The sequence below is a fragment of the Daldinia decipiens genome (assembly GCF_022478715.1).
Source record: "Daldinia decipiens strain CBS 113046 unplaced genomic scaffold F4813scaffold_20, whole genome shotgun sequence".
NCBI lineage: Eukaryota > Fungi > Ascomycota > Sordariomycetes > Xylariales > Hypoxylaceae > Daldinia > Daldinia decipiens.
In genome coordinates this window covers 179728-207558 of record NW_026054563.1, presented here as the reverse complement: position 1 = coordinate 207558, position 27831 = coordinate 179728, and the positions used below count along the sequence as shown (strand labels likewise).

Sequence of the window (27831 nt, the reverse complement as noted above, 5' to 3'; positions counted from 1 at the left end):
TTTTTAAGCCGTCAAGTACATCCGTATTCTTTACCACAACCCACTTGATTCATCTGTCACCAATACCTTAAGTACTGACAAGATATACTTCTAGCTTTAATTTCGTATGCTTGCGATGCCATTTCCGTTATACACCAAGAAACATTCTGAATGGGTTTCTTCATTCTATATTGAAAATTGAAATGTATAGGTCTACTTCTGCCTAACTGGTGTACCATGCAGAAGCAAATGCAATCTGGCCTGTTGTGATGGGAGGCCCAGGGCCGCGTGTTCTGCGCCACAGCTCATCAAATGCAGCAAATTACTCCATTGTACCTATTGGTTGTGGTATACTATGTATATTTATCTGCTAGCAAAGCTACATCGAAATAGGAATATCATCCCTGAGCTTAGAGCTTTGATTGCAACCGAATAAGTCAACACATAACCCATCAAGATAATCCAGGGTTTATCCTTCCGCCTGAATCTCGTAGCTGTTAGACTTATGCTTGGGCTGGAATTTGAAATCCGGATGAGCAGGGCCTAGGAACATCTCGCTGCATTTCATGTTAGTCTATACCTGATATGATAAAAGACGGAAAATAGGAAAACCGGGACATACCTAATCTTGATCCAGTCCTTATAGTTGTCACTTGCTAGAAGAGTCTCAAGCTCGTTCCGTCCTTTGTATAGCGGTGGCCTGTCGTTGAGGCTAGGGGGAAGGTATTCCAAGACCCCAATAGGTACGTATCGGTACGTGAAGCTCAACCACTCCAGTAAGAACCGCCTCGTGAAGCCCAGGCCCAGCTCGTCAGATCCCCACGCTTCCAGTCCGTAACGGACAAACTTCTCTATATAGCCCAGTCGCTCAGACGCAGACTTATCCAGATATTGTCCCTTCTCGATCTCCTCGAATAACCACGGTTTGACCATAGCGCCTCGCGCAATCATGACAGTATCAACTTTGGCCTTGTCAATATGCTCGAAGTAGTCTACATGTGAATAACAGTCCCCATTGCCGATAAAGTAGACTTTACCGCCGGTTGTGTTTGCCTGGGTATTCTCATCCGCTTCTTTGGCCGTGTCCGTTATCTCATCCTTCTTAGCTTTGTATGATTTAATTAGGCTAGTACATTCAGCGATGTAAGACCAGTTGGCACTTTTCGTATATCGCTGCTGTCTGCTTCGTCCGTGCAATGTAATAGCCGCGCACCCGGGTGCTCCAAGTCTGTCCCGTGTGTCTGGACCACCAAAGGCAAGCCTTTCGATTAGCCTGTCTGCTGTCGGCTTCCCGTCCCGTACCCCTGTTCGCAGCTTTGCTGTAATAGGCACTTCTCCAGAGACGACATTCATACCCCGAACCATCTTCTCCAGCTTGCTAGGCGTGTCAAGAAGTCCAGAGCCAGCACCTGACTCGTATACCATGTCGATAGGACACCCGCAGTTCAAATCTACTACTCGAAGATGAGGAAGAAATTGGGCCAAGGCCTCAGTTGCCTTCATTGCCACCCAAGGTTGATTACCCGAAATCTGAGCTCCGAATTTGAGGTCCTTCGTATTGTCGTAATCCTTTACTATTGCGTCCGGCTTAGGCGTAAATCGTGGGGATACAGTTTCCGACTCATGGGCCTTCATAAGTGCCCACTCGCCCTTCTGACCTTGTACGAGAGGCATTCCCATGGCCATTTCCGAATATGTAATCTGAGCTCCTAATTCGACGCATAGCCTTCGGAAGGGTAGATTGCCCTGCGTGGTTAGGGGAGCTAATACCGGAGTTTCCTTCCCGAAGTAAATCCTCCTCTTCTCGGACGGCTTAAGCGGCGGGTCCACGAATTGAGCTCTGAGCTCTTCTCTGATATCAGCATTTGTACTGTCGCCCTCTTGCTTTTTGGCTTGATTGTGTACTTGTCTCATCAGCTCAGTATCCTTTTCTAGCCATTTTATGTACGGCTCAGACTTTTCAAACTTGACCTTTCTTCTAGCTAGATCCCACTTGGTATCGGTAGATACGACGTTGACCACGCCAGGTCGTTGATCAGGATCTTCGTCAGTTTCCATGGCACCGCTATTCTGGAGAAGTATAAGCTCTTTTCGTCCATCTTCTCGCTCGATTTCCTTAGAGTGGCTCTTCACGAAACGGCACTTCCACCCGGCAGTACATCTACCATACTTCTCAAAAATGGGGCATTTGCCATCGAGAGTATCGAGGTCCTCACGTCGACCCTCCTTGAGATACTTGCGTAGGTCATGAGATAAGTTACACCTTTCGCCAAATTTGCACGGTTTGGGTGAGAATTCGTTGGAGTAGGTAATGCTGTTGCATAGGCGGAATGCATCTTCGTGGTTGCCAAAATTGCGGTTCTGATTTTGACCGCCTTGCTTTTTCCTGTTCTTCCCCTTCTTACCATGGCTGTCCCGAGGATCAGGTTTGCCATTGACAGAATCATTTGTGGCAATACCAGCTTCTGCTGCATCATCATCCACGACCTTAGTTTGAGCCTCAGCAGAGATAAGATATCTAGCAAATTTTATTAGCTCCGAGCAGAATGCGGACGGGTCTTATACTTACTCAGCTTTCACGGGCGCAACACCTCGGGTTCTGTCCTTGGACTGATTTTGCTGGTCTTCCCGTTTTGTCTCTTCATGATCAAGCTTTTGTCTCTTAGACGCAGGACCATCAGTCTCGGTATGTGCACTGCCATTGGCACCATGCTTCAGAGACTCGCCCAGGCTACTTGCGACTGCGGTAGCTTTGTTATCCTCAACAAGTTGTCCGTCCGCCATTTTGAGGATTTGGCACCAAAGTTACAAAAATGATGCAAGTTTTTGGTTTGATGGATTTTGGTTCTGCGTGTCGAACTTGCACTTTTATTTTACTTTTATTTGCACTAAAGTTATCCAAGTACATGTACTTCGTACCGAATACATTAGGTAGAGCCCCGAGCTCTGATTGGCGACTGCCCCGCCATTACATACATGTACCTACATAGAGACATGCTTAACCTAAGAGTTGAACTTTTAGATATTTAAAAAAGAAATTGTACCTAAGTTATTTTTACTCTATATTCTTTATGGAAATAATAGCTTATGTCATCAGGATTGAAATAGTTGTACGATCATTATTTAAATACTAACTTTATCGTTATGGTTGGTTGATATTTATGCCATATATAATAGTAAGTTATGAGAATTTAGTCCATTAATAGGTATTTGATTGAAAACAACTACGAGTGGAGATACTTGTTATAATGTACCTACCCAACACTACTACATCAATGATTACCACCTAGTAGGTGGTTAATTTGTTAAAGAATTGTTAATAGTAACCTGGCTAATTGTATTCTCATTACATATATGCATCGTATAATACAGCAAGCATGAGGTAGTCAACCTCCAAATACCTCAATTATCATCTTATCTCTTATCTTACATGCATATACATAATCCATATAATCTTCCATGCAAAAGACACATTCCAGAAGGTCAGATGACAGGAACACGATGTGCTGCGTTGGCCATCTCCCGCACCAACATCGTGTCCGTATACGTAAAGGTTGGCAAATGATACACTGCAGTTGTGCGGCGAGGAAAGGCGACTAAATATGAGCCACACAACATCGACCAAAAAACATAGAGCTTAGTCTAAGGGGATTTTGTGAATCGCATATACCATTTGTCAAGTCCGATCTTAAACGTCTTCCAGAATACCGAGTAGACGGTTATTGAAATAGAGGCTTTCAGCTGAAAACAAGCATAGCTCAGCTCTTATACGGGTACCATTAAGATGGGCTGTTACATAATATATAATGTATCATGCAGGGTAAGAGCATACATGTAGCCGTGTTAGATGCAGCTTCTACTTTATACATAGTAAATTGACTTTACTAGCTTTGGTGGCATACTATTATTGGCAGTTCACACTCTTATTAATATACAAATCTAACCAGGTAGGTACGTAGGATGAAGGACAGGTGCCGTTATCGTTATCACCCCGTTGCAGTAAGTGCAGGTACATACGTATAAGGTATAAGCCCCCGGCCAGGCGGGGGAGATACGCGGGATTAGCTGAAGTGGTACGTACCCATTTACTCAAAAAGTTTCCGACTCGTTCAAACCACTTTTTCCTTGCTTCATCTTCTCTTTCTAGAAAAGTGCCCAATTTCATGCAGGGGCTTAAAGAAAGCAAGGGATGCCCGCGTGGCCTGTCAACAAATTCAACCTTAACCATTTTGTATTAGAACGGTTTTTTTTAATCTGTCATCAATTCTATGCTCCGGATTACATACCGGCATCATCTATTTTGAACTCGAATAGCTTTCAACTCGTTTCAGCCCTTGCTTGGGGTCAAATACTCACCTCTTTGAAACTGCCCTACCTTAACTGCCCTACCCTGTAGTTTTACACCCCATGTCCTAAATCTTTGCTCGAGTTTCTCCATGCCCTTGCGCGACTCGCCTACTGACTACCGAGAGACTAGGCTAGGTGGATAGGTTGGGTGATTGACCGTGTGACGTATTTTCAGCAGATCACGATTCAGAGCCCCCTAGCTTCGGACGCGGAACGTAGGCCATGTTATTCGAGAACCATGCCCTCCGCTAACGAAACTATGGCCGAGAACCCACGATCGCCCTCAAACAACAAGTCGAGGACCATTCGATCCCAGAGGATCGCCCCGTCCTCCGCCGACGGCGACAGCGGAAACGAGGCCCAAGACCGAGCTGCTCCCCCTACCCGAAGCCACACGCCAGGCCACCTCTCATCCAAGAGCCAGGGAACTTCCTCGAGTAAACGCAAGGCATCCGAGCCCTCGATACGTTCACGTTCGCAGTCTGTTTCTAATAAATCCGCGTTTGCCGTGCCACCGCCCCAGTCTGCTCCGACGCCTATCCCCACTCTCACCCTTCGGCGCCATGTTGACTATACTGCTCCCATACCGTCTGATCCGCAGGTCGGATCCTCCAGCCTAGATGATGGACGGCGGCCGGTAGCTATGCGCTCGACATCGGCCATCGCCGGCCGGGCCACGACTACGAGCACGGGGTCGGGAGCTTCCGGTGCATCTCGCAAGGCGTCCTCCGCTCCACGGCCGCGCGGCCCTCATGTCCCCTTTCCGCCTCTCCAAGATCCCAAAACGGCACCCGATGTGCCCGCTGCACCTTCATCAGGCATGTATTGGTCGCGAGCACCGGTGTCCGGAGCCCCCCACACTCCACTCCGTGCACACACGACCACTCTAATCGGGAGCAATATATTCGTCTTTGGGGGTTGCGACTCGCGTGCCTGTTTCAACGAGCTATATGTCCTAGATGCGGACTCGTTCCACTGGAGTAGCCCGCATGTGACGGGCGAGATACCTGTTCCGTTGCGTGCCATGACGTGTACAGCTGTCGGTAAGAAACTGGTGGTGTTCGGTGGTGGAGACGGCCCGGCTTATTATAACGACGTGTATGTGCTGGACACGGTTAACTTTCGGTGGCATCGGCCGCGGATAGTAGGGGACCGGACGCCGAGTGCGCGGCGAGCGCATACGGCCTGTCTGTATAAGAACGGTATCTATATGTTTGGTGGCGGAGACGGAATACGTGCTCTGAACGATATATGGCGGCTCGACGTCACAGATGTGCATAAGATGAGCTGGAAGCTAGTATCGGGCCCCTCGCCGACCAGCTCGAATGGAACGGTAATCAAGGATACTAGCCGACCTAAAGCGCGGGGATACCACACAGCGAATATGGTAGGAAGCAAGTTGATCATCTATGGAGGATCGGACGGCGGCGAGTGCTTTAATGACGTATGGGTATACGACGTGGACACGCACGCTTGGAAGGCGGTGCACATCCCCGTGACGTTTAGGCGGTTGTCGCACACTTCGACGATCGTAGGTTCATATCTATTCATCGTTGGAGGTCACGATGGCAATGAGTACTCCAACGACGTGCTGCTCCTCAACTTAGTCACCATGACTTGGGACAAACGGAGAGTATACGGCCTCCCCCCCAGCGGCCGCGGGTACCACGGCACCGTGTTGCATGATAGCCGGCTCGTCGTAATCGGTGGCTTCGACGGCGGCGAGGTTTTCAGCGACGTCTGGATCCTCGAGTTAGCCGTACACGCATATTACTCGCAGATAAGCCATTTTACTATCGAAGTCTAAGCCAAGCTCGAGTTACCGCTGCGAGTTTAAGGAATTTTTGGTTCGGGCTGTTGGCATCCAAGGGGCGCTGAAGGTCAGATTTATGCGGCCATGTTGGTTTATTTATCAGCTTGGCCTAGCGTGGACTTTGGACTAGATTACATATCATTCTGATAGCGTTGTTCTTTGTCTACGGCGGGCTAATTGGGCCTTTATTTCGTTATGTGCCATCCATCCATGTCTACGCAAGGGCTAGCCGCAACACCCCTCAAAATTGGGGGGGTTCCTTTGGTCAGTGGCAGCCTCCATTACGAATATGAGTTAATCCACGCGAATGTAGCTACCAAGCATCATTTCTGAATTGGGATCGGGAGGATAGTATTGCTTTGAGCGTGCCGTCACTAATCTTGGGTCTTTTGGGGCGCCGGGACACGTAAAAGAGAGAGGGGCAAAGGGGGAGAAGGGTGGGTTGATATCTTATACAGTCGGGTCAGATCACAGGATGGCATACAAGTCCAGTGCCTAGAAATAATATGGTCTATGTTATATAATATTAAAACATGATGCATCATCGTCTATCAATCATATCGCCTCCGTCCCCCTTCCCCCCTAATTATGCTAAAAAAGAATATCCATGGCCTTTTTTCTTTTTTCATTCCTTTCCTCCACTCCCTCCCTTGATTTCTACCTTCGACAACAGCGCGATGTAGAAAAAAACCCACGAAGAGAGCAAGAGGTGAGCAAAATGATGAGATTCACCTAACCCAACCCAACCCAACCCAACCCAACCGCACATGGCCGAAACTCCGGGACAATGATCGATGCAAAGGAAAATATGCAGGCGAATCCGGGACGCAATGGAAATGCCTAACCGCTCTACACGCCCAGCAGGCGGCGCCTCGTCTGACCTAGCCTAGCGGTCCGCTCCCACCATGTATTTCCCACCATCCCATTCCCCCAGCGGTTGAACGCCGCCACCCAGCAGCCGCCTATTGCGAGTTTCCCTTCTGCGTCTTCTGGGCGGCGAGCCGGCGCTCCTCAGCAGCCACCATATCCTTCCAGAGATCCTGGCCCTCGTACTCCTCCTTGTGGACGCGCTTCTCGATGAGGGTCTTGTGCTCGGGGTCGTTGGGGTCGAGCACCTTGATAGTCTCCCAGCGACCGGTTCCGGACCGGGCATCGGCCGTCTCGAAGACGGCGGAGGCGACGAGCACGGCTAGCGTTAGGCCTTGGGCGTACACACGAGCCTGAACGAGCTTCTGCGAGGTGGAGAGGTACTTGTTGCGGCCGACGATACCCAGTGCGACGCCCATGGCGGCGATCCAGGAGGCGAAGACGATGGAATACCTGTTTTCGCGGCCCCACGTGGTGAAGCGCTCCCAGTTGGTCTCTTGCTGGCGGATAAGCTCCTGTGTGCGCTGGGCCTCGTCGACGTAGAAGTTCATGGGGTTGTTGGCCTTGTGGAAGGCATTCGAATACCGCTCGGCGTTGATGATTGCGCCGAAGGTACCTGTGGATGTGACGAGAAAGGCGCGGAAGGGGAGCGTGAGCGATCGGAAGACTGGATACCGCCGCGATGCGACCATGACGCCAACTAATCCAGCACCGATACCTAGGGAGCCACCGATGAGACCGCCTGTAAGCACTCGGCCATAGTGCGCTTGTTCTTCCTCTTTCGAAATAATCTTCATGGCTGCGGCTTTATGTTTATATGTGGTGCGGGGTTTTATCGATTCTTTCGACTACTCCGATACTTCTTTATATCATAGGCAGTCCGATGCTTTGGGATGGGGTCTTGTCCTGTCTTGTCTTGTCTTGTCTTGTCTCTAGTATTACAAGATCTGTATAACTCTAGGTGTATGTGCACGTGGTCGTGAGAAATGTGCGATGTGTGGGTATCTTAGGAATATCTAATACGATTGCTTTGAATGTGTATTATCGTGATAGTTTGGTCGGTACGCGGGGTATTATATTTGAGGATCTGGTAAGTTGGAAATTAAACGGTGACAGAATTCAATTGAGCACCTGTAGTTTGCAATTGGCTCTTCTTCGGGATTCAGGCGGATTCAAGCGGTGACTCTTAGTAACATAACACAACGTCAAATCGACGAAGCTGTTCGCAGAGGAGAAAGTCGGGAAAAAATTACATGATGTAATCCATCGGTGGCACGTTCCGGCGCACACTGGTACGATGGAATGTGGTTCGGCAAAATAGAGCAGAGCCCGAGTTATTCCCGTATTGTGGCTAATGCAGTTTGTGGCTTACGCATCAGTCGTATAAGTCTTACAGGCTAAAAAGTGCTAAAAAGGCCTAGGAAGGTACTAAAGGCACCTATTACGAAATTAGCGCCCGCTGTTCGCCGTTTGCTCGCCGTTGAATACAAGGGCTTTCGGGGTTTGGCAATTAGTTCCCGCATTTAGTGATCAACTCGGCGTCTTCCGCCAAACTCAGCTGTCGTACTTCCGTCGTTATAGAATGCGACAGCCGCCGTCTTCAACCTACTTAGCGACAAACCTCCGTAAGGCTGCGGCTGTCGTCGCGGCATTTCAGGTGAATTTCATCGGCGGTGCGGCGTGTCTTTCAGGGTTTCAACTCCGAATAGCAGTATAGTTTAACGATTTCCCTCCGCGGACTGGAACACAAGGAACGGCGTATCCAAACATTCGTGGAATCCGGTCCGCGAAGGAGCAGAAAGCCGGGGGTCTCAGTCAAATCATCGAAGCGTACGCTCCAGTGACCATTCGCTTCCAAACCTACCTAACCTAGGTATGTAATGGCACATGTCTATCACGTGTCATAAATGAACGTCTTGGCGTCTCTTGTCAGCTCCGTGTCCGAACTGTCTTAGCTCAGCCAGGGCTAAGCGGGACAAGCGCAGGGAGATGCCGTTTCATGCCTTGCAACTCATCTGCTGCTGCGGGTGGGTCTGGTAAGGCTCGGTTAAAGCTGACACGCAGCGAGACGACGGAGCTAGAGCTGGCAAATTTTGGAAATATTTTATGTAAAAGAGAGGTTGGGCCTCTCTGCCAATATGTACCTAGATATCTAAACAATATTACAAATATATTGCTCGGTGAGAAACCAGGAAATACACACCTTGGTCATTTTATAAGGATTTGAAATCTTTGCTCACCTTGATAATTTATATTTACTTGCCTTGTCCATGCGGGCAGGTGGAATAACGACTTTAGTTCGCAATACTATACGATCTACATAAGACCAGAATGCCGCTAGAAGTAGAACATCGTCGGTCTTTCTTCCGGAAAAGGCTGGTAATGAGACGTCTGGGTTAAGTAGGTAGGCAGCTTGGTAAGAACATGGAGGACTTGATGGAAGACTTGATCCGATAGATCGCAAGGAGATCCAGATGGCCGTAGGAAACGGGGTTGCTTCAAAACGATCGATCATAATTTCCCCTAGGCGAGCCGGCGCCGTGATGCGCATGGCAAGTTATGAGAGCCAATCCCACGCGAATCCACTGAGGCGAGCAGAGTGGCTCTCGCTACTGTATTACCGCAGCTCGGAGATGAAGTCTGACATTTGAGACGACAATGCTAAAATATGCTAAGCCGGCACTTCAGCGGCATCTTGTGTAATAGGTTGCCATTAGCCACGAGACCGTCTCTCTGAGCGACAGCTTAAAGAACATGGTTTCAGAATAGACTGACGCCGTCTCATCTCTATTCTATCTTTATATAGTTAGCGGGACGATCTCTTTAGTTATGTAGGTAGTTGACTGTAAAGTGGGAATCGTGAGGATCGAGATTGTGTGTGGACTGCAGAGTGGAAGATGCTTCTGAGGCTTATTCCGGGGCTGGCGCCTCTGGGCCAGTGGAATTCGAAGTGGGAACTAGGAGTTAGGTCTCGTTAGCGTAGTTAGTGTAATAGTACATAGTTAGCGCATCTTCCCCCTTGTCTCCCCTTGCAGGGACCCGGGGACAAGATACAAAAGTGGAAACATGCTTGGAAGCATGCTGCTTACTGCGTCCTGTGCGTACCTAAGTGCCTTTTGCGGAAATCTTAATTCAGGGTCCAAGTGCGCTAGTGCACATCATAGTGTAGAAGAAGAAAAAATGCAGGCGCTGTGAACACGGAAAGTGTATTGTACAATACATCTATGATGTACATCTAGATTTAGGTACGTACCGCAACGAGTTGTGCCTCTCGGCCCTCTCCATGTGGCCTCGCACATCCGCACCCGGAGGAGAGGATCAGCGAATAAGAATATCTAACGGAACGGTTGATTGGACACGGCAGTTCGATCTTCCACATGCGACCGTCTAAAAAGCGGTGAATACTCCGCTCGAGTGTCATCTTTGTCATACGTACATACATAGAATAACTACCTAAGGTACATATATATTAGGTACATACATTAGGTACATACCTAATGTAAGCATACAAAAGGGTGGCCCTGAGTACCTAATCCAAGAATGCCAATCTGAAGCTGAGGTCAGCATATTATTAGAGCATACAATTCTTGTAAGACGTTCATGTACAGAGTAGTAGTGGTAGTATTCGTATATATGACTCGGTGTAGGTCGTCACATTTTCAGATATAAACTTGAATGGAGGATATTATTCCCAGACAAGTTGCCCCCGCAGAGTTGACATCAATACCACGCGAATATCGCGAATATCGCGAATATATTGAGGGGGTCGGGGATGTGTTTCCAGCCATGCGGAATGCAGGACAATCAGAGTCGAGATCATCAATTAGCATATAAACATACCTGTTTAAGCCTTCAATTCCGTCATAAATGCGGAACTACGCCTATTTGTCGCGGGGTTAGCTCCTAGCTCCTAGCTCGATAATTTCAGATTCCCAGAAATGTTGAAAATTATTATTCTAGATCGGAGATCACCTTCGAGATCGATGGGATCTGCCCCTGTGTTCTAATACTCACGGACCTATAATACCTTATCTCTAAGTCTCTGTTAGTGTTGTGTAAGGCGGAGGTGAAGTCGCAACGTAATGTCGCACGTAAGGCTTACAACGAGGATAGAATATGGGGTTGAACAACATGGTATTTCTTGCATATGGAATATTCCCGGTCTACATATCGTCCTGCATATTATGGGCGTATCATGGGTGACTACCTAGGTAGGCGACTTACATACACGGACCGAAATAAATCATACGCGGGTGTCATCCGGTTGCTGAGTTATACAACTATACTACGTTGTCGTAGACGTTTTAATATATAAGATGTAAGCCCAATGTTATCTATCACTTACCTATAATCAAGAGGGTGGAAGGGCTAGGTATGTAGGTAGGTTTGGGTTGGTAATAGCCTATCTAGGCATGTATTATGATATTATGATATTATGATATTATGATATTATGATGTACTATGGTGGTTTGGGTGGTTTGCTCGATTGTTAAAAGGCAAATAAAAATGCCCGAAGCCGAATATTCGGTAACTTCCTGTTCCTGCTTTCAGCTCGGCGTCGCAAGGCTTCGAGAACGAAAATTGCCGCATCAGCTGAACCTCAAAAGAATATACACCTACGAAAAGTGAAAAGTCCCAACAATGTTTAACAAATGTCTAACAAGTATTATGTAACAAGCCCCAGCATTTAATTAAGCCTTGCCTGCCCGTTTAGGTCATGTAGCACTCAGGTCTCAAGGAACTGGAAGGACGATGTTTGTGGGTTTGCATCCGGACTGCCAAGTCTCGAGACCAACCACAAATCCCTACCGTAGTAATTTAGGTACTTGAAATTTTTATCTTATTTTTAATTCGATCTTATTTTTATTCGATAGAATAGTTTAATACTATACTGTACTGGCCAGGTTGATGTTGTTTGCGCACTTGCTTGCGTCCGCTCGTGCGACTAACCGAGGCCAATGAGAAGAGCCGGCGAACCGAATATGGCTTCGAATTATAAATGGGAATGTCGAGTTGTCTAAGATGCGCACCAACGAGACGGCAGAACGCAAGACCTCCTCGGCTTACGGGTATATATTGAAGCTATTAGTAAGAAGCTAAGCGCCGTATCTATTAGGACTTGTAGGGTTGCTGGGCACCTATGTATGTATGTAGTAAGAAATAGTGGTGGCGTCGGGGAGGCTCTGATTTGATTCATAAAGTGGCGTTAAGATACCTAGTCGAGAGCTACGCACAGCATGTGATTGTATATAATTCGACGAGATGCTAGGACGCCAGGGTATGAGTCAGGGCAACATTTAGCGAATGGGACATTGCCCATTGCCGCACTAAAGGGGAACGCTCTTCGTACGGAACAGGCCTATCCCGTATATCCAATTTTGACAGGACGGCCTTTTTTGCAGTTAGGTAACCGTAACTGTGTAAGTGTACGGAATATGTAGGCATGTGGGCATGTGGGCATGTGGGCATGTAGCTGGAAACTTAAGTCCCGATTGCGCTGGCCTATTCCCAACTAGGTTGTCTCAGCTTGTCCCAGTACGAATATGTATGCACGTTGCGCTGCCGTACGAGTAATAAGAAGCATCTTCTCATGCAAGCAGTTTAGATTAACGAGGGTGAAGTTGCTAATGGCCGCATCGTGTGGTAATTCGTGCGTGAGAGTGAGCCTATACGACCTCATCCGCGGCCGAGTCATACACGCATGCTGCCCGTCATTCTAGCTCGTCTGCCTGCTTACTCCTAGTTTCCCACGCATTCATACAGCGCGCAAAACACGATACTCGCGGGTAAGTCGAATTGGCTGAGATCCAAGGCTGGGTAGCCTTGTTTAGATCAAACTCATCTTAATCGTTTAAGTTGTGTAAACAGGAAATATTGTAAAGGTAAACGGCAGCCAAGCCGAGATGGGAGCAACTATGTATTATTATATTCTTGTGCTATGACGCACGAGCATGACATCAAAATCCCTCCCGTCTATCACCCTCACCAAACGTCGCGTGTAAGTGGCATTTAGCAACATCATCATACCTACCTAAGGTAATCACCATGATTCCCCAGAATTCAAATTCGACCGTAATGTAAGAAGATCAATCTTATCATTACGACTGAATAATAGTTAGTTCATAATAGTCTCAAAAAAAAGATGAAACTTATTGACATCTACTATGTAGTAGCAAACGGAGGCCTGATCGTGCAGACCCCCAGTTGGGACCCTAGTAATCCGTAAGTCCCACACGCATCGGCTTTCCTTAATCGGTGTCGAGTCGCTCAACATCCCTGGGTCCTTAACTCCGTAACAGACTTAGACTAAACAGACCACTAAATGTAGTGTAGACCTAGCCGTTGGTTGTAACATCGAGCCATGTGAGTTCCACACCATCTCTTCAAAAACGAGTTTGAATACATAATAAGAACAATGCATACGATGGCCCGATGCCCGGATACAGCTCTCTGCATTTATATTATCAATAGGTAGTAGCCAACTCGCCACAGTCGTTTGTTTTTAGTTTCCCATTCCATCTTTGAGCAACGCGAGCTTGATTAGAAACCTGGCTAGAAACAGCCCAAACCCTCATCGAAGCCTCGATATCCCTGCTATGTATTCTATGTATGTAATGTGGAGATGAAATTGAGCCATGTACGTTGTATGTGCCTCGTTAGCCTTTCCCCATCGCTGGGGACTAATCGTCACTGATCAACAAACCTGACGATACTATGTACCTACTCGCCGTGGATTCGACAGCCCGTCCTCGGTGGAGAGGTGCTAGTATTTCCCAGCTAACCTACAGGAGCAGCAGGAGTTTTTATTCTCCTCTACTACATACATACATAACTAACTTAGAACACTACGAGAATCGCGGTTGGCTCAAACTGCCTACCGCTGATGTGGGTTTGTTTGCCCATCAAACTGTCCATGGAATAGTCTAATTGATCCGAACTTGGTCTGGGAGATTGCCGTTAGATTAGGTACCGTGGTTCGGTAGTCATCACAAACATATGCGTGTGTGTAACTAGCCTGGTCCTATCCCGTGAGCCTAAAATGTAGGCATGTAATAGGTAATAGACTTGTTATATCCAAGTCTGGTCCATGTAAGTCGATACCGATATTGTCACCTTAGTTAGCTTCATTACCTACCTTCATTGCTCAATACCTAGACACAAGGTATTATATACCCACAACTTGATCCGTGGAATTGCTGTCATGGTTTTAAAATACGATAACCCACGTTTCTAACTTTCGTATATACATACACTACGCATTGGACTTATGTACGTGCAACGTGCCAATGTGCTCGCATGAACAACCGCATACCAACAACACCACTTATACCACTTTACTTCCTTTAGATATATTGTTCGGGTGTCTCGATTCCACTACCCCCCACCCCCGGCCCGTGTTTAACAGCCGCCTCCAAAAAACCACTTATTAACACCACCTACATCACTTGTCGACTTACCGCCAGATCTGATTTCGGGATCATCCCGCCAGAACCACAATACTCCTCCATCCATCTGACTGCCGTGCAACCCGCTGCGGTAGTAACTGCTGCACAACCTGGCTAAGTAGGTAGCAATCCAGAATCAATCCCGGCGTCCAAGGCGTCTACGGCGACCACAATTCTCTCCTAGGGCTACTAAGTACCGCCGGCTCGTCCGTCACTAACCCCCGAAACTACATAGTTGCAGCGGACGAGGTTTCGCCAAAATAAAAGGTGGCTTAAAGTATTAGGTAGAGCACCACCTGCAAGAGGCGAGACGCTACGTCTCCCGTCCCAAGCCAGTGTGATTTGCCTCCCGTGGTGACCATTACCAGCTGCTCGGTCGAAGCTCGTGCTTCCGTGTGATTCTACGCTGTGGAGTTTGCCGCCGTACCTTTTATTATTTTATTACTTCATACTGCTGCTGCATCTCTCTGGATACATTGGGGAATATCCACTCTACATACGTACAGGCAGCTGGAGACTCGACAGCTTGGACCAACGTGATATTCGAGCTAATCGATCGTACCGTGTTTGGTTACAGTTTGCATCTGCCCCTCGTCCGGGTTTCCATCCAGTCACCTAAGTAGCGTCTAGTTTGGACCTACCCAGTGCACAGCATTCAAAGCGACCCCCGGCCCTACATATCGTCGTTAAGCTTACATACATTCCTACCTACCTACCTCTGTCCATACCCTCATACATATCATACATATCATACATATATACGCACACACATGCGCGCATGAGTTACGCGCATAAGTTGTAAGTAGTACAGCAGACTCGGATACTCCTACAATACGACTCTTCAAACATACCTCACGCATACATACACTGCGGTCATAATCCTGTAAGTTGTTCGACCTAGCTTCGTACCCTTATGTACGTACCTTAGTCAAGACTGCCTAGACGGAAAGGCACCTTGTTTTTCTTCTTCTTCTTCTTCTTCTTTTTCGGATTCGTCCATCCGCTCCCCGTCTTGAAGCAGCTTCCAGGCATCTTTTTGCCTTCCTCGCCGGTTCCCCAAGGCGGGTTTACTCCCATATTCACCTTGGAGGCCAACACGACTAACACATTGAACTGTCCTAATCTCGGGTTGGATTCATAATTCCGTCTTGCCGTTCGTCATTATCTCTTATAATATTTGAGACCACTTTCGCTTTTCTTATTTTATTTTATATTTATGTTTCTTGCAATTGGAATATTTTACTGACGCTTTTAGTTATTATTACTTTAGGTATTGTACAGTTAAGAGGCAAAGCCAAAACCGCCAATCCAGTTACCTTAGGTACTCCGTTTGTTACGAGGTACTTAAAAGAAAGTACCAAAGATACTTTGGATAAGGTACCTTTTTTTGCCCACCTGAGGGAACGAAGAGCCCAGCCCAAGGACCGAGGACCAGGAAGGACCATTCTCAAGGGTCCGCGGGTCCACTATACTCAGCACCAATCAGCACCAATCACCATGAAGGGCGCCCTGGGTAGATGGCTAACAGGCACAACACGTACCCCATTTCCAGCGACTAATGACACCGAGCATCCGTTTAGCAGCCGCAGCAGCGCCGAAAATAATAATAATTCTGGCGCTGGCTCTGACCTCGCCGCTGCCGCTGCTCCTACACCAACTTCCTCACATTCCCTCACCTCGCCGTCACCTTCACCACAACCCGCAACTCCGGACGACCAATTTAATTTCCCCGGTCGCAATAACTATTTCGCTTCCGATATCACCGGCGCATCTGCCTTTAAATCTGTTGCCGCATCCGCATCTGCATCTGCATCTGCATCCGCATCCGCATCTCCCCTCTCCGTCTCCGCATCCAAACCAATAGACATCGCGAGTAATAATCCAAAGATTCGCAACTCCAATTCCGCCTCGCCGCCTTCAGGCCAGCCCATCCCGACCGAACCGGACTGGCTTCAAGTTAACGTCGACGGCGACCTTGACCTCGAAATGACCACAGGTCCTGCGCTCGACTCGGCCGTGAGCCGTAGTCGCCAGGACTCCTTCGTCAGCGCTGGACCCAAGCCCATCTCTATGATCAATCCGAATCGCGAACAGGCTAATCGCGGTAGACGGGAGAGCTTGGCCGGCAGTTTAATGAACGGTATGAGCTGGGGCGGAGTCTCAGTCGGGAGCTTCATTAGAGATGAGTAAGTGGTACCGATTATTTTTAATTCTCCTTTGCTCGTTATCAATTTCCTTGTCCTCATGTTCTCATATCCTCATGTCCCCCATATCCCCCATATCCCCCCCTCTGTTACTCGTCGAGGATATGCTTCTTGTTACGCAGCGCTTCCGTTTTACCCGACCTGCTGTTTTTTAAATAATTTCATGAGACGTTTCTGTTTCTGTTTCTGTTCCTGTTTCTGTTCCTGCATGTAAAAATGCTCCGGTGGCAAGTCGCTAATTATCATGTCTCGAAACGAATAGCCTCGTAATGACAGGCACGTCGCCGTTTACCGGTGCTCATCAATCGCCCTCATTCCACTCTAACTCATACATCCCCAAGATGGAGGCCGAATATCTGCGCAACTTCATATGTTGCGACTTGAAATTGGACACGATGCACGATCTGCTTCGCCACTATGAGACGGTCCACACGGGCCAGAATGCCCAGCCGAACCGGAATGGGTCCGGTATCCCGATGCCCCATAGGCTTTCGGTTAGCAGCCGACCGTCTATGTCGATGGCAATTGGACGGCAGGATTCGCAAGGCTTTCAGCATCAGTCGCAGATAGGATCGAGCCAAAGGTTCGGAAATATAGGAAGCAGCAACCTCAGCCCCGGAATGGGTTTCGGTGGAATCCAGATGGGAAGACAGTCTTCGACCATGGACTCCAACGCCCAGAAGCGATCACAGCAGCTGAACCGAATGCAATCCAACGACGAGATGGATGCTGTTGGTGACATGGAAATGGATGACACCGTCGGTATGATGGAGATGGACGATAACCAACGAACTATCCAACAGACCCGACAAATGTTCGGACAGCAGCAGAGGCCTCAACTACAATTGACCACCCCGGGGCTACAGCACCAAGCTCTCCGAACATCGCAGCCGTCCACACCCGGTGCTAATAACTTTGGCTTCCAGAACAATCCTACAGTCTCGTCAGTCAACACGCCTACCTTGACAACGCAACAAGCCGCATTAGGGCAACAAATAAGTGGAAATAAGGATGGGATGGGGGATATGGACTTCTCTTCGCTCAATAACCTAAACCTCAACAACATAGGAGATTTTAATAACTCTAATCTCTCCGAGTTTTTCATTGACGACCCGGCCAAGAGGCTCTACAGCCCGAACGGTGGACCGGCAAGCCAGAGAGCGTTACAGCAGCAGATGGCTCAATTTGGACTCGATGCAAGTCAGTTTGGAAACATCACGGACCCCAACCATTTGGCAGCGCTGCAACGTGCGATCGCGAACCCTGGTTCCTTGGTAATACCGCCGGAGGAGGACAAGCCCTTCAAGTGTCCAGTTATTGGGTGCGAGAAAGCTTATAAGAACCAGAACGGCTTGAAGTAAGTTAAACTTTTGTTCCATTTTTCCGCCTGAGACTTTGTCTCCTCCCCCCTCCCTCCCCATTTTGAATTTCCCGGCCCTTATCTTTACATGTCGCTAAATTGATTATGCAGGTACCACAAACAACATGGGCATCAAAATCAGCAGCTCCACGAGAACGGAGACGGTTCTTTCTCCATCGTAAACCCCGAGACATCTGCCCCTTATCCGGGCGAGACGGGTATGGAGAAAGAGAAGCCACACAAGTGCGAATATTGTCACAAGCGCTACAAGAACTTAAACGGCCTCAAATACGTACGTCATCCTGGGTTTACTGTTTACTACTTACTATTTACTATTTACTATTTTATCCATACATCATCATATCTACAGAGACTGACAACCAAACAGCACAAGCAACATTCGTCTGCCTGCGAGATCCAAGCCCAAGCGGCTAACATCCGAGCTAACCTTGCAGCCAACAATCAGATGTCCTTTAACATGGGCAATATCGGCCACGGACTTCCCGGAATTGGCGAAGAGATGCAGTTATAGGGTCATCTGTTCTCTCGGCCGCCTGCCAAAGACCACGGCGCTTGCTACTAATTTCTCGAGTTGCGACCTGGCGTTGATGGCCCTCATTCAACCGGAGGTTTCTGGTCCCGCATTGATATTTCGGCATAGATATGTTCATATAGACTGGATACCCCCTTACATACTGTGGCAACTGTACATACGGCCATAATTTCTCTCGGTTCGGAAAAGTTTGTTCTTTACGTCATCTTGGCGGCGTTCTTTGCTTCTTGCATAAGGCGTCCAGTCTAAGATATACCCTCGATAGACTTCTATGCAGAACTCGTCGCCTTTTTTTTTCTCCCTCCTGTTCACAAAGAGCTGGGCGCGTCTGTTCGGTCACCGTTTACATATCCTCAAAACATCATGATTTCAACATCCCGCTTCCTCGTCTTTTCTAATCACGACAATTTACCTTCTGCGACTGGATCGAACATGGAAGAATTACGAAGCCGATAGGGAGATCACGAATTAAGGGAACAAATCACAGAGACGATTTGATGTGCTCAAAAATATGAGATACGGCCGGTGGAACGGCAGCCTAATGGCGAGGTTACTATACCCCAGCGATCTAGACTCGCTGCTGCTGCTGTTCTTGTTTTTGGTTTTATTTATTTTTGTTACTTTTCTTTTTTACTCGCAACAAAAAAAGGGATACGCTCGCTTACACAGAATGTTGTGCCTCACGGCCGATGGAAAAGGCTATCTTTTCCGTCCTCTACGTATTTGTTTTCGGAACGGTCTGGGGGATAGCCAGGCGTTCCAGCGATAATTCTTTTTTTTCCAGCCTTCGATTTCGGTTCACTCAAAAGAAAAGAAAAACTTAAAAGGAAGATCAGAGGGAAAATTAAAAAGGCGGCGGGAAAAGTACCTATAATGTACGTCCCCTAGGACGTAGAAAAGGAAAGGAAAGGGAACTTGTTTATAGATGAGGAACAGCTGGGTATACCGGCTGCTACTTTCCTGTGTGTAACTAATGAATTCGCGATGTTCTTAATGGTTCTACTCCATAGCTTTGTGCCTTTCATACATGTTTATGTTATTATATTTGGTTAGAAGAGTAGCTAAGCTCGTGATAGAGGGAATTGACTACAAATGTTATTACTTTTCTGGTATCATTGTCTTTCCTCTGCTTCAATAGACCGAATACCCTCAGCCGGTTTGGTAGGACTATGTGTTCTACGTCTGATTCTACGTCTGATACACATACCCAGCAAGCTTCCGTCTTACTGAACTTCTTGTCAGTCGACTAGACCACATGGGAGGTAATGCGCATCAGCTTACAGGATCTCAGCTTGAACACGAGGTGAAGCGGAGGTATTAATTCGTACCTAATATACAACCCATTCTATTATACCACCTCGCCTACAAGTCCCACCGAGGAAGAAAGAACCTCAATATTGAACTCGTAGAGTAGCTTTTGGAGAATATATCCCCTACGAGGTAGGCCCACGTCCTCTGCATCTGAGCTCATCATAAAGAACTACCACAAGGCCTCAAATGACTGGCCTCTCGTGATCTATCACCTCAGACGCCACTCAGTCTTTGCTCAGCACTTTATCGAGAGATTTCTTGCCCCCCTGACCCTTATCCACTACACCACTGACCCAATCGTCCTTCCTACGTACTTCTCCCACACAATACATACCTACTTAGATACATTACAAGCTCAGATCTCAAGTCCGTAACACACCGATACCCTCAATCTGAAAACACCAACGACCCAGCATACACAACTCTACTCAACTAGACACCTACACCCGTCCATCTATCCAGACCACGTACGTCAACTTAAGCAGACCCAAGCTAACCAGGCCCACCTCTCCCAAACCCAACTGAGGACACGCAACACCAAACCCACAAACCCACCCACAACCTTTGGCCGCCCGCTCATTCCTTCTTCCCCAACAAGTTAGCATCGCCGAGCCTCCTCCGTCCCCCTCCCCTCTCTACCACGTACCATCCGGAGCCGCCTTCTCGACGCGCTAAACCCACCCACCTACCTAGGTTACATACATACATACATACATACATACATACATACCCCCCTCGCCTTGCGCGCCGAGCCCCATCAAAATAAATAAATAAATGCCGATCCACGCTAGGTCTGTCTACCCGAGCTATGTACCTCCTAGCGCAGTTCCGTTCCGGAAATACATACGCCAGATACCTCACTACCTTAGGTACCTAGGTACAGTACTATAGCCCGCTACCTTAGCCCAGGTATTCCCTCGCGCAGTAACCCACCGACGTAAACAACGACGCTACCATGCTTCCTCAGGGTTCTAGCCTCGATGCCGATGCCAGCGCCGATGGAGGCTAATGCAGGGTCTTGAGTCGCGTAGCCCATGTAACGTACCCAAGGCTACGCCGGGTTCCGTAATAACTAATGATGACGACCTCGCCTAGCCGTCTCCTCTTCTCTTCTCTTCTCATCTCATCTCTAGCGCCCTCGCCCTTGCGATTGTCACATGCGCACCACCACAAACCACATCTACATACTCATACGTAAGATAAATATGTGAATGGTAACGTGGACTTTGAGTAGTATTAAACCGTTGCCTATGTAGAGAGTAAGGTACACACAGGCGCATGCGCACAAAATGAGCCCCTTTCTTAAACAGCCTAGCTTAGCATATCCTACCCGATGCGTCTTGCCTCGATTCCGTTCTGTGATGACCTGCTGACTGACTACCTTACTTGACCTAACCTACCCCCGTCCCATGAACGCCAAACCATGCTGATTAAAAATACAAGTCCGACAACCTCTCTGCGGTTGATGTTTGATTGTATCGACCCCGTGTTTAGAAAAGAACAGACGTGCAAAACCCAGAATTCATATCCATTGCTTCGTGCCGGATACACACCAGGTGCATCTCGGATATCCATAAAATGCAATCCCCCTTTCCCTTGCGAGGTAAGCTGAAAATGCGGATTAAAAAAGCATTATTCAATGTCCGGATTCGCATAGTCAAGTCCGTCCAAAGTGAATCCTTCGCCGTAGTATCCTGAAGAGTCAGGCCATATCCATGCCTTCTGAGTCTTCCACGTCCGAAGGCAGAGCCTGCGTGTGATCGCTACTGATGCTATCTTTCCGCGAGACGCCAGAAGTGTCGAACCGGCCGCGGCAGTTATCCACATACTCGAGTTCTTCGCCCGCGATGACTCGGCCCTCCATATCGATTTCCTGCGACAGCTCGACGAGAGCTGATCGTGGCAGACGTAGGAACCCCTGGGTCCGTACTATGCGGCCCCAATGCGTCAAGCAGAATGACGCGGCCCGTTTGCGCAGCCACTCCTCGCTTGCGAGTCCTGCGCAATACCAAATGATACATGCGTGTTCTACATCGAGTTCTTTTGATAATCGATTCACGCAGAGGAGACGTAGATGAGGGATGTTGTAGATATTTGACATTACCAATAGCCCGGCAACATCCGAAAGATCAGTTGCGCCATCGTCGGAGTGGATGCTGTCCGTGTAGAGGTAGTATAGGAAAGCCTTAACAACTGTATAAGGCTCCGGAATATGCATCTTTTTAGTGTGGAACTCTGCCATTTGCGCGTTGTACAAACGGGCAAAATGAGGCCATCGAGCTTGGAGGATTAGCTTGTGTACATGGATAGGGGCAGAAGTAGGTGCGTCTGGTGTGAGCCAATTCTGATCCATTGGAGATTCTCCTGCACGAATGAGACTAGAACCCATCATATCGTCATCATCGTAGTCGTCGCCAGCGAGAGCGGTGATGATAAAGTCAGTTCCACTTCCAGCCTCAGGTGGCTGGTTAAAGAGTTTCGCGAGATCATGTCCAAGCCCTTTCGATGGTTGGTCTTGAACTCTGGTATGTGCGGTTGGTCTAGCATACTCCGTTCGAGACTCGGAAACAGCGTTATTTCCTAGAAACCCGTAGCGTCGTAGGTCGATTTCCATAATATCGCTTAGATACTCTTCAAAGCCACCCGGGCCAACATCGTTGATAGCGTCGGTTGGACATCCAAGTAGCCAGGCCTTAGTACCATCTTCATTCATCGTGCAATAGTGCCATTGATAGCCCAGCTTAAAAATCTCACGACCATCGGCCAATTTTTGCCATCGCAGAGTATTTAAATCCAAAGCCGAAAGGGAACACTCCTTTGGGGTAATAGTCGCGACGGGGGTGACAAAGTCTAGAAGACTTCCGGAAGAATAAATATGGAAATGAATGCCAGAACCTTGCGATGGAACATTGCCTCCGGAAACGAATCTTAGGACAGAGATGGCACCGGGCGCCATTGGAACTTGCTTCTTCAAGTGGAACGAGGGAGTGCTAACTTGAGCTGCCCGGATGTTGGCAGCAAAGCCTGAGGCTGAGAGGGGCGGGGCCGAGCCTAGCGAATAAGGGGTCCGCGGCGAATCGCTTGAGCGGCTAGCTATGGTATGTCTATCGACGGAACCTCCAATCTGAGGCGGAGACTCGAAATCCGGGCTACCCTTCAAGTCTAGCCAGCACAGGTCGCCTATCTTGTCCATGTCTCTACTTAATCCTCCAAATACCCAAATTCGATCATTCCTGCCAAGAGTTAGCCTTTAGAGGAGATATAGGAAGTGTATATAGGAAGTGTATAACATACCATACGTAGGCCGAGTGGTCAAATCTAGGAACGAAGCGCCACGACCTCGACCAAGTATAAGTCTTCAAGTCTAGGTAGCAAATATCCTCTGAGACATAGCTCTCATGACCTGTGATGCCACCAATGATGAACAGCTTGTCCTCATGTAGGACAGCCGCATGTCTGGCTCGACCCTTGGGGACGGGTCCAGAAACTTGAGGCTGGGTCCAGTGGGCGCTCTTCAGATCAAATATTATCAAATCGGAGAGATACGTCCTGTGCTCATTCTCGCCACCGAAGACAAGAAGCTTATCACCCTGATACAAGGTCGCAGTATGTCCTACCAGTGCATGTGAGTCGAGGGTATACACCGTAAGACATGATAGTCCAACTTACCCATTCTTACACCAGGGATGTCCCCATAGTTATCGACAAGGCTCCATTGATGGCTAACGAGGTCTAGCTTTAGTACGTGGTTGTAGACCTCGTCCGTGTACTGGTCGAAACCGCCGAATGCATATATCTGATTGTTACCGCAATATGTAACCGAGGCGTTCACCAAGCAGGCGGGTCGCTGGCCGAGGGTTCGTGTGACCTTGGGCCGGTAATTATCCATTATAGCCCTGCTCTTCATAGGCGAATTCGTCATGACAAACGTGTTGTTAGAGGACACGGCAGACATGGCGGAGGCGGAGGCGGAGGCGGATACGGGGGTCGGCGCATTCGAAGTCGCTGGTGTGACAGCCGGTAAGGGGAGAGCTGGATGATGGTATGTTGAGCTGATGGGTCCACCAAAAAGGGAGTGAGCAATTGCGGATGGAGTTGAGGGATGGGCCATGGTTTGGGCTACTGTAAGGCAGCGGAATCACAAGTTGCAAGGCTGCGGATAGAGAATGAGAAATCGATCGCAAGGCTACGTCGGCATTTCTAGTCCCTTTGTTCGCAAAGGGTTTGCGATAGGGACAAGAACTCAATAAGGCAAGTTGACTAGGTTAGATTCAATGAAAATTATAATACCAATGTGGATCTTAGACCTTGGAATATCGGGATGAAGGGCTGGTCGTCTTGTTGTACATATCAGCCAATATTTGGTCAAGTTGGGGGTGTACGGTGTAGTATTTGCCAATGGCAGGGGTTGTTTTCTTTTGCTATCTCCGGTTGTACAAGGGTTTGCCAGCAAGATTTATGAAGGTGGGGATGCTTATGTAAATAGGTGCACATGGGGCGTTTCACTTGCACTATTAAAAGGTGGGTACATATGGTTTGACAGTACGGATTAGGTCCGTACGGATTGTTGAATGACGCACAGGCCATCAAAGAAAATACACTATACATTAATACATCCGAAATGGCTTGGGTAGGTGCGCAGCTGTTCAAACTAAATTCGTCGTAGTGCAATGGGTCATGGTGGTTGCCCTGCGCAACCTAAAACCCCTCCGATCCACTTCTAGTAAACATTTAAAGTCACCAAGTGCACGACGAATTTAACATTTGATTCTTCCCTTCATTACAACCTTCAACTCTACCCATCCGCCCATCCTCATATGCTCCTCTAGTCCGCTGCCGTCTAAGGCCAAAATATTACCAAAGCCTCTTGCACAATACTTTCAAGTCCACTAGATCTCATCACTGCTACTTTCCCTTGAGGACGTACAGTCATTTGATCGCCCCGCCGACTTTAAAGCTGTTCTACGCAAAGGCATTCTTCGATTATCGAACACAACGTCTAATACTAACCAACAACCAAATCCAGGAACCATTCACTTGAGTCTCTTGGAGCTCGTTCGACCTGTCGGAGCTCTCACTTACTCATATAATACCCCCCCGAGACATTCTGTTACTCTTCGTCGGAGTCAACAGTTTCTCGTTTCGATACACAATAATCGTCATACTCTAGATAATTAGACACTATGGCATCTGTTGCAGTATCAACTCCCTTAAAGTCCCACAAGGGGCTTTTCTCCTCTCGTACCGCTGGCGGACGGATGCCCCTCACACCATCTCCCCGTCAACGTACCACAACTGCCAATATTCCCATCAACGTGAACTCGTCCCCTTTCACGCCCGACAGGAAGTCTTCTAGTCGTGACACATCCCGCCCAGCTAGCAAGTCAGTGTATGGAGGGAATCTATCGGCACACCTTGCCAAGACAACCTCAAGATCGTCTCACCGTAATTCACCCAAGTCTAACCTTGCCCGCGGTGTCTCCACCCCCCGCAAGGCTCTTGAGCTTGGCGTATCCGACTTCACCCTTGTTGGCACAGGACAAACCAAGACATCTTCTAGCCCAAAACCCAAGAAGACGGCGGCGCCTTCAAGATCAAAGTCCAACAAGACCACCATTTCTTACACTGCGGATCGGTTCATTCCTAACCGAAGCAACAGCTCTGCTATTGCTAATGCTGGATCTGGAAAGCTTGATTCTCAAGAGAAGAAGAAGCAGCGATCAAGGGCCAACAGCGGTGAAGCTTCTGCTGTCCTATCTTCCGCTACCGATGATGCTATCGCCGCGCTTGAAAGCCTTAACATCGACGACGACGAAGCCGCCAGCTACTCTCGCCCGTCGCCTAACACAGTAGCTTATCAAGATTCTCTTGCAAATGCTTGTGGTGTTAACCTTAACACTCGCATTCTCCAGTTCAAGCCTGCTCCCCCAGAGTCTTCTAGGCCTATCGATCTTCGTCAGCAGTACAACCGACCACTTAAGTCAGCCAATGCTAGCTCTGCTCAGTTCCGACGCCGCATTGCGACTGCCCCTGAACGAGTCCTAGATGCCCCAGGTTTGATTGACGACTACTACTTGAACTTGCTCGACTGGAGCTCTGGCAACCAAGTTGCTATCGGCCTGGAGCGGCAAGTCTACGTCTGGTCAGCCGATGAAGGCTCAGTAAGCTGCTTGCTAGAGACCAGCGCTGATACATACGTCAGCAGCGTTAAGTGGTCTGGTGATGGCGCCTACGTCGGCGTTGGTCTTGGAACCGGTGAGGTCCAGATCTGGGACGTTGCTGAAGGCACGAAGGTGCGCAGCATGTTCGGCCATGACACTCGCGTCGGTGTGATGGGCTGGAACAAGCACCTTCTCTCTACTGGTGCCCGAAGTGGACTCGTGTACAACCACGATGTTCGTATTGCCGAACACAAGGTGGCTGAGCTCGTGTCTCACACTTCTGAAGTCTGCGGTCTTGAATGGCGGTCCGATGGTGCCCAGCTTGCAACTGGAGGCAACGACAACCTTGTCTCTATCTGGGATGCTCGATCGCTAGCTGTCCCCAAGTTCACCAAGACAAACCACAAGGCGGCAGTCAAGGCTTTGGCCTGGTGTCCGTGGAACATGAACCTCCTCGCGACTGGTGGTGGCTCTTACGACCGCCACATCCACTTCTGGAACACTACTTCTGGCGCCAGAGTGAACAGTATCGACACTGGTTCCCAAGTCACCAGCCTCCGATGGAGCACTAGCTACCGCGAAATTGTCAGCTCGAGCGGATTCCCTGACAACTCTCTCAGCATCTGGAGCTACCCCACTCTCGTCCGTAACGTCGAGATCCCTGCTCACGAGAGCCGAGTTCTCCACAGCTGCCTCAGTCCCGATGGACAGATGCTTGCTACCGCAGGTAAGAGATAACCCATGCGCCCCAAATTTTGAATCAAGAATTTCAGCTAACAATACCTTTCAATAGCTGCCGACGAGAGCTTGAAGTTCTGGAAGGTGTTTGAGAAGAAGGCTGGTGCTGCCGCAGGTGTTGGTGCTAGTGGCTCTTCCAGCAAGGCTCAGATGGCCAAGCAGATGACCATCCGATAAGCACCATGTAGATCTCGCGAATGTCAGGAGCATCATCATAGCTCAACGAACAGTAGGTACAATTTCGCTCTGGCATCTCTGGGTACTGCATTTGGTGTCTATTTAGCATGGCGTTGGGGTATCCTCACGATATAGACCTAGAAGGTTTTTAATCAGGATACGACTTGGTCATGAGCTACGAAGCGATAATGCGTGCTACGGGAGACCGCAAGGATGGAGTTACAATGGTTGTATTATAATTACGGAGTTTAGGGGAATTCAATTATGCATCATAAGGCAGGAATAAAGGTAGCTAGATAGTCGACATATCAATAGGATATGAGATTGACTGGTATTCGCTTATTTGCCGTAGCTGATGCGGCATAATGAAGTCATATTAATATTTCAATTGATCTTGTTCCGATGTCTTGTACACGTTTAGGTGCATGTTCCTTATTAAATACTAGGTTAGGTAGGTACAAATTCGTTCCAATTAGGAGGTAGCATGTACTATGTAATTTGTTGGCAGTCGTCATTACCTCATTTTATTTCATTTGACGTGCCGCGGTAGTGGTAGTGGTAGTGGTAAAAGGTACGTACCTGGTTGCTTTAGCGGCGATGGCGGTGCAGTGACTTAGGTACAACCTATCTTATCTAGGCCGTCTAAGGCGATTAAGTAAGCGCGTAAGCGGCACTTTAACAAACCAGGCACTTTCAAGCCAACCTTCACGAGAACATCACCAACCAGACACACCTCATCGTCGGCCAAATCCGCTGCGCCAGTGTACAACGACAGAAAACTGCGTGCCAGTTGTTAAGTTAATACCAGAGAGACTGAAAACTAAATTTTGAGCCAGATTTGAGAGGGCGCACGGGGAGGAAGCTCGGGCAAAACAA

General features: G+C 48.4%; 6 protein-coding genes across 6 annotated transcripts; 3 read left to right on the top strand and 3 right to left on the bottom strand.

The window, feature by feature from the left end:
• Positions 1-5: 5 nt before the first annotated feature.
• On the bottom strand, positions 6-2905 carry F4813DRAFT_362116 (FMN-linked oxidoreductase). Its single transcript, XM_049243600.1, has 3 exons — positions 2549-2905; positions 602-2497; positions 6-536 (listed from the first exon to the last, which is right to left on the bottom strand). The coding sequence occupies exons 1-3, from the start codon at positions 2761-2763 to the stop codon at positions 449-451; spliced, it is 2199 nt and encodes a 732-aa protein (XP_049098835.1). The 5' UTR covers positions 2764-2905; the 3' UTR covers positions 6-448.
• A 1168-nt stretch (positions 2906-4073) lies between these two features.
• F4813DRAFT_362114 (galactose oxidase) lies at positions 4074-6621 on the top strand. Its single transcript, XM_049243599.1, has one exon. The coding sequence runs from the start codon at positions 4565-4567 to the stop codon at positions 6131-6133; it is 1569 nt and encodes a 522-aa protein (XP_049098834.1). The 5' UTR covers positions 4074-4564; the 3' UTR covers positions 6134-6621.
• A 271-nt stretch (positions 6622-6892) lies between these two features.
• On the bottom strand, positions 6893-8497 carry F4813DRAFT_113818 (uncharacterized protein). The gene has a single exon (XM_049238534.1). It carries the CDS (start codon positions 7801-7803, stop codon positions 7102-7104), a length of 702 nt encoding a protein of 233 aa, XP_049098833.1. The 5' UTR covers positions 7804-8497; the 3' UTR covers positions 6893-7101.
• Positions 8498-15412: 6915 nt separating this feature from the next.
• On the top strand, positions 15413-18865 carry F4813DRAFT_362107 (uncharacterized protein). The gene is made up of 4 exons (XM_049243598.1): positions 15413-15604; positions 15722-16637; positions 16918-18012; positions 18127-18865. The coding sequence occupies exons 2-4, from the start codon at positions 15949-15951 to the stop codon at positions 18545-18547; spliced, it is 2205 nt and encodes a 734-aa protein (XP_049098832.1). The 5' UTR covers positions 15413-15604; positions 15722-15948; the 3' UTR covers positions 18548-18865.
• Positions 18866-21086: 2221 nt separating this feature from the next.
• On the bottom strand, positions 21087-24321 carry F4813DRAFT_362100 (galactose oxidase). The gene is made up of 3 exons (XM_049243597.1): positions 23549-24321; positions 23174-23492; positions 21087-23112 (listed from the first exon to the last, which is right to left on the bottom strand). The coding sequence occupies exons 1-3, from the start codon at positions 23988-23990 to the stop codon at positions 21582-21584; spliced, it is 2292 nt and encodes a 763-aa protein (XP_049098831.1). The 5' UTR covers positions 23991-24321; the 3' UTR covers positions 21087-21581.
• A 264-nt stretch (positions 24322-24585) lies between these two features.
• Positions 24586-27330, top strand: F4813DRAFT_362098 (WD40 repeat-like protein). Its single transcript, XM_049243596.1, has 2 exons — positions 24586-26767; positions 26834-27330. The coding sequence occupies exons 1-2, from the start codon at positions 25063-25065 to the stop codon at positions 26953-26955; spliced, it is 1827 nt and encodes a 608-aa protein (XP_049098830.1). The 5' UTR covers positions 24586-25062; the 3' UTR covers positions 26956-27330.
• The last annotated feature ends 501 nt before the right edge of the window (positions 27331-27831 follow it).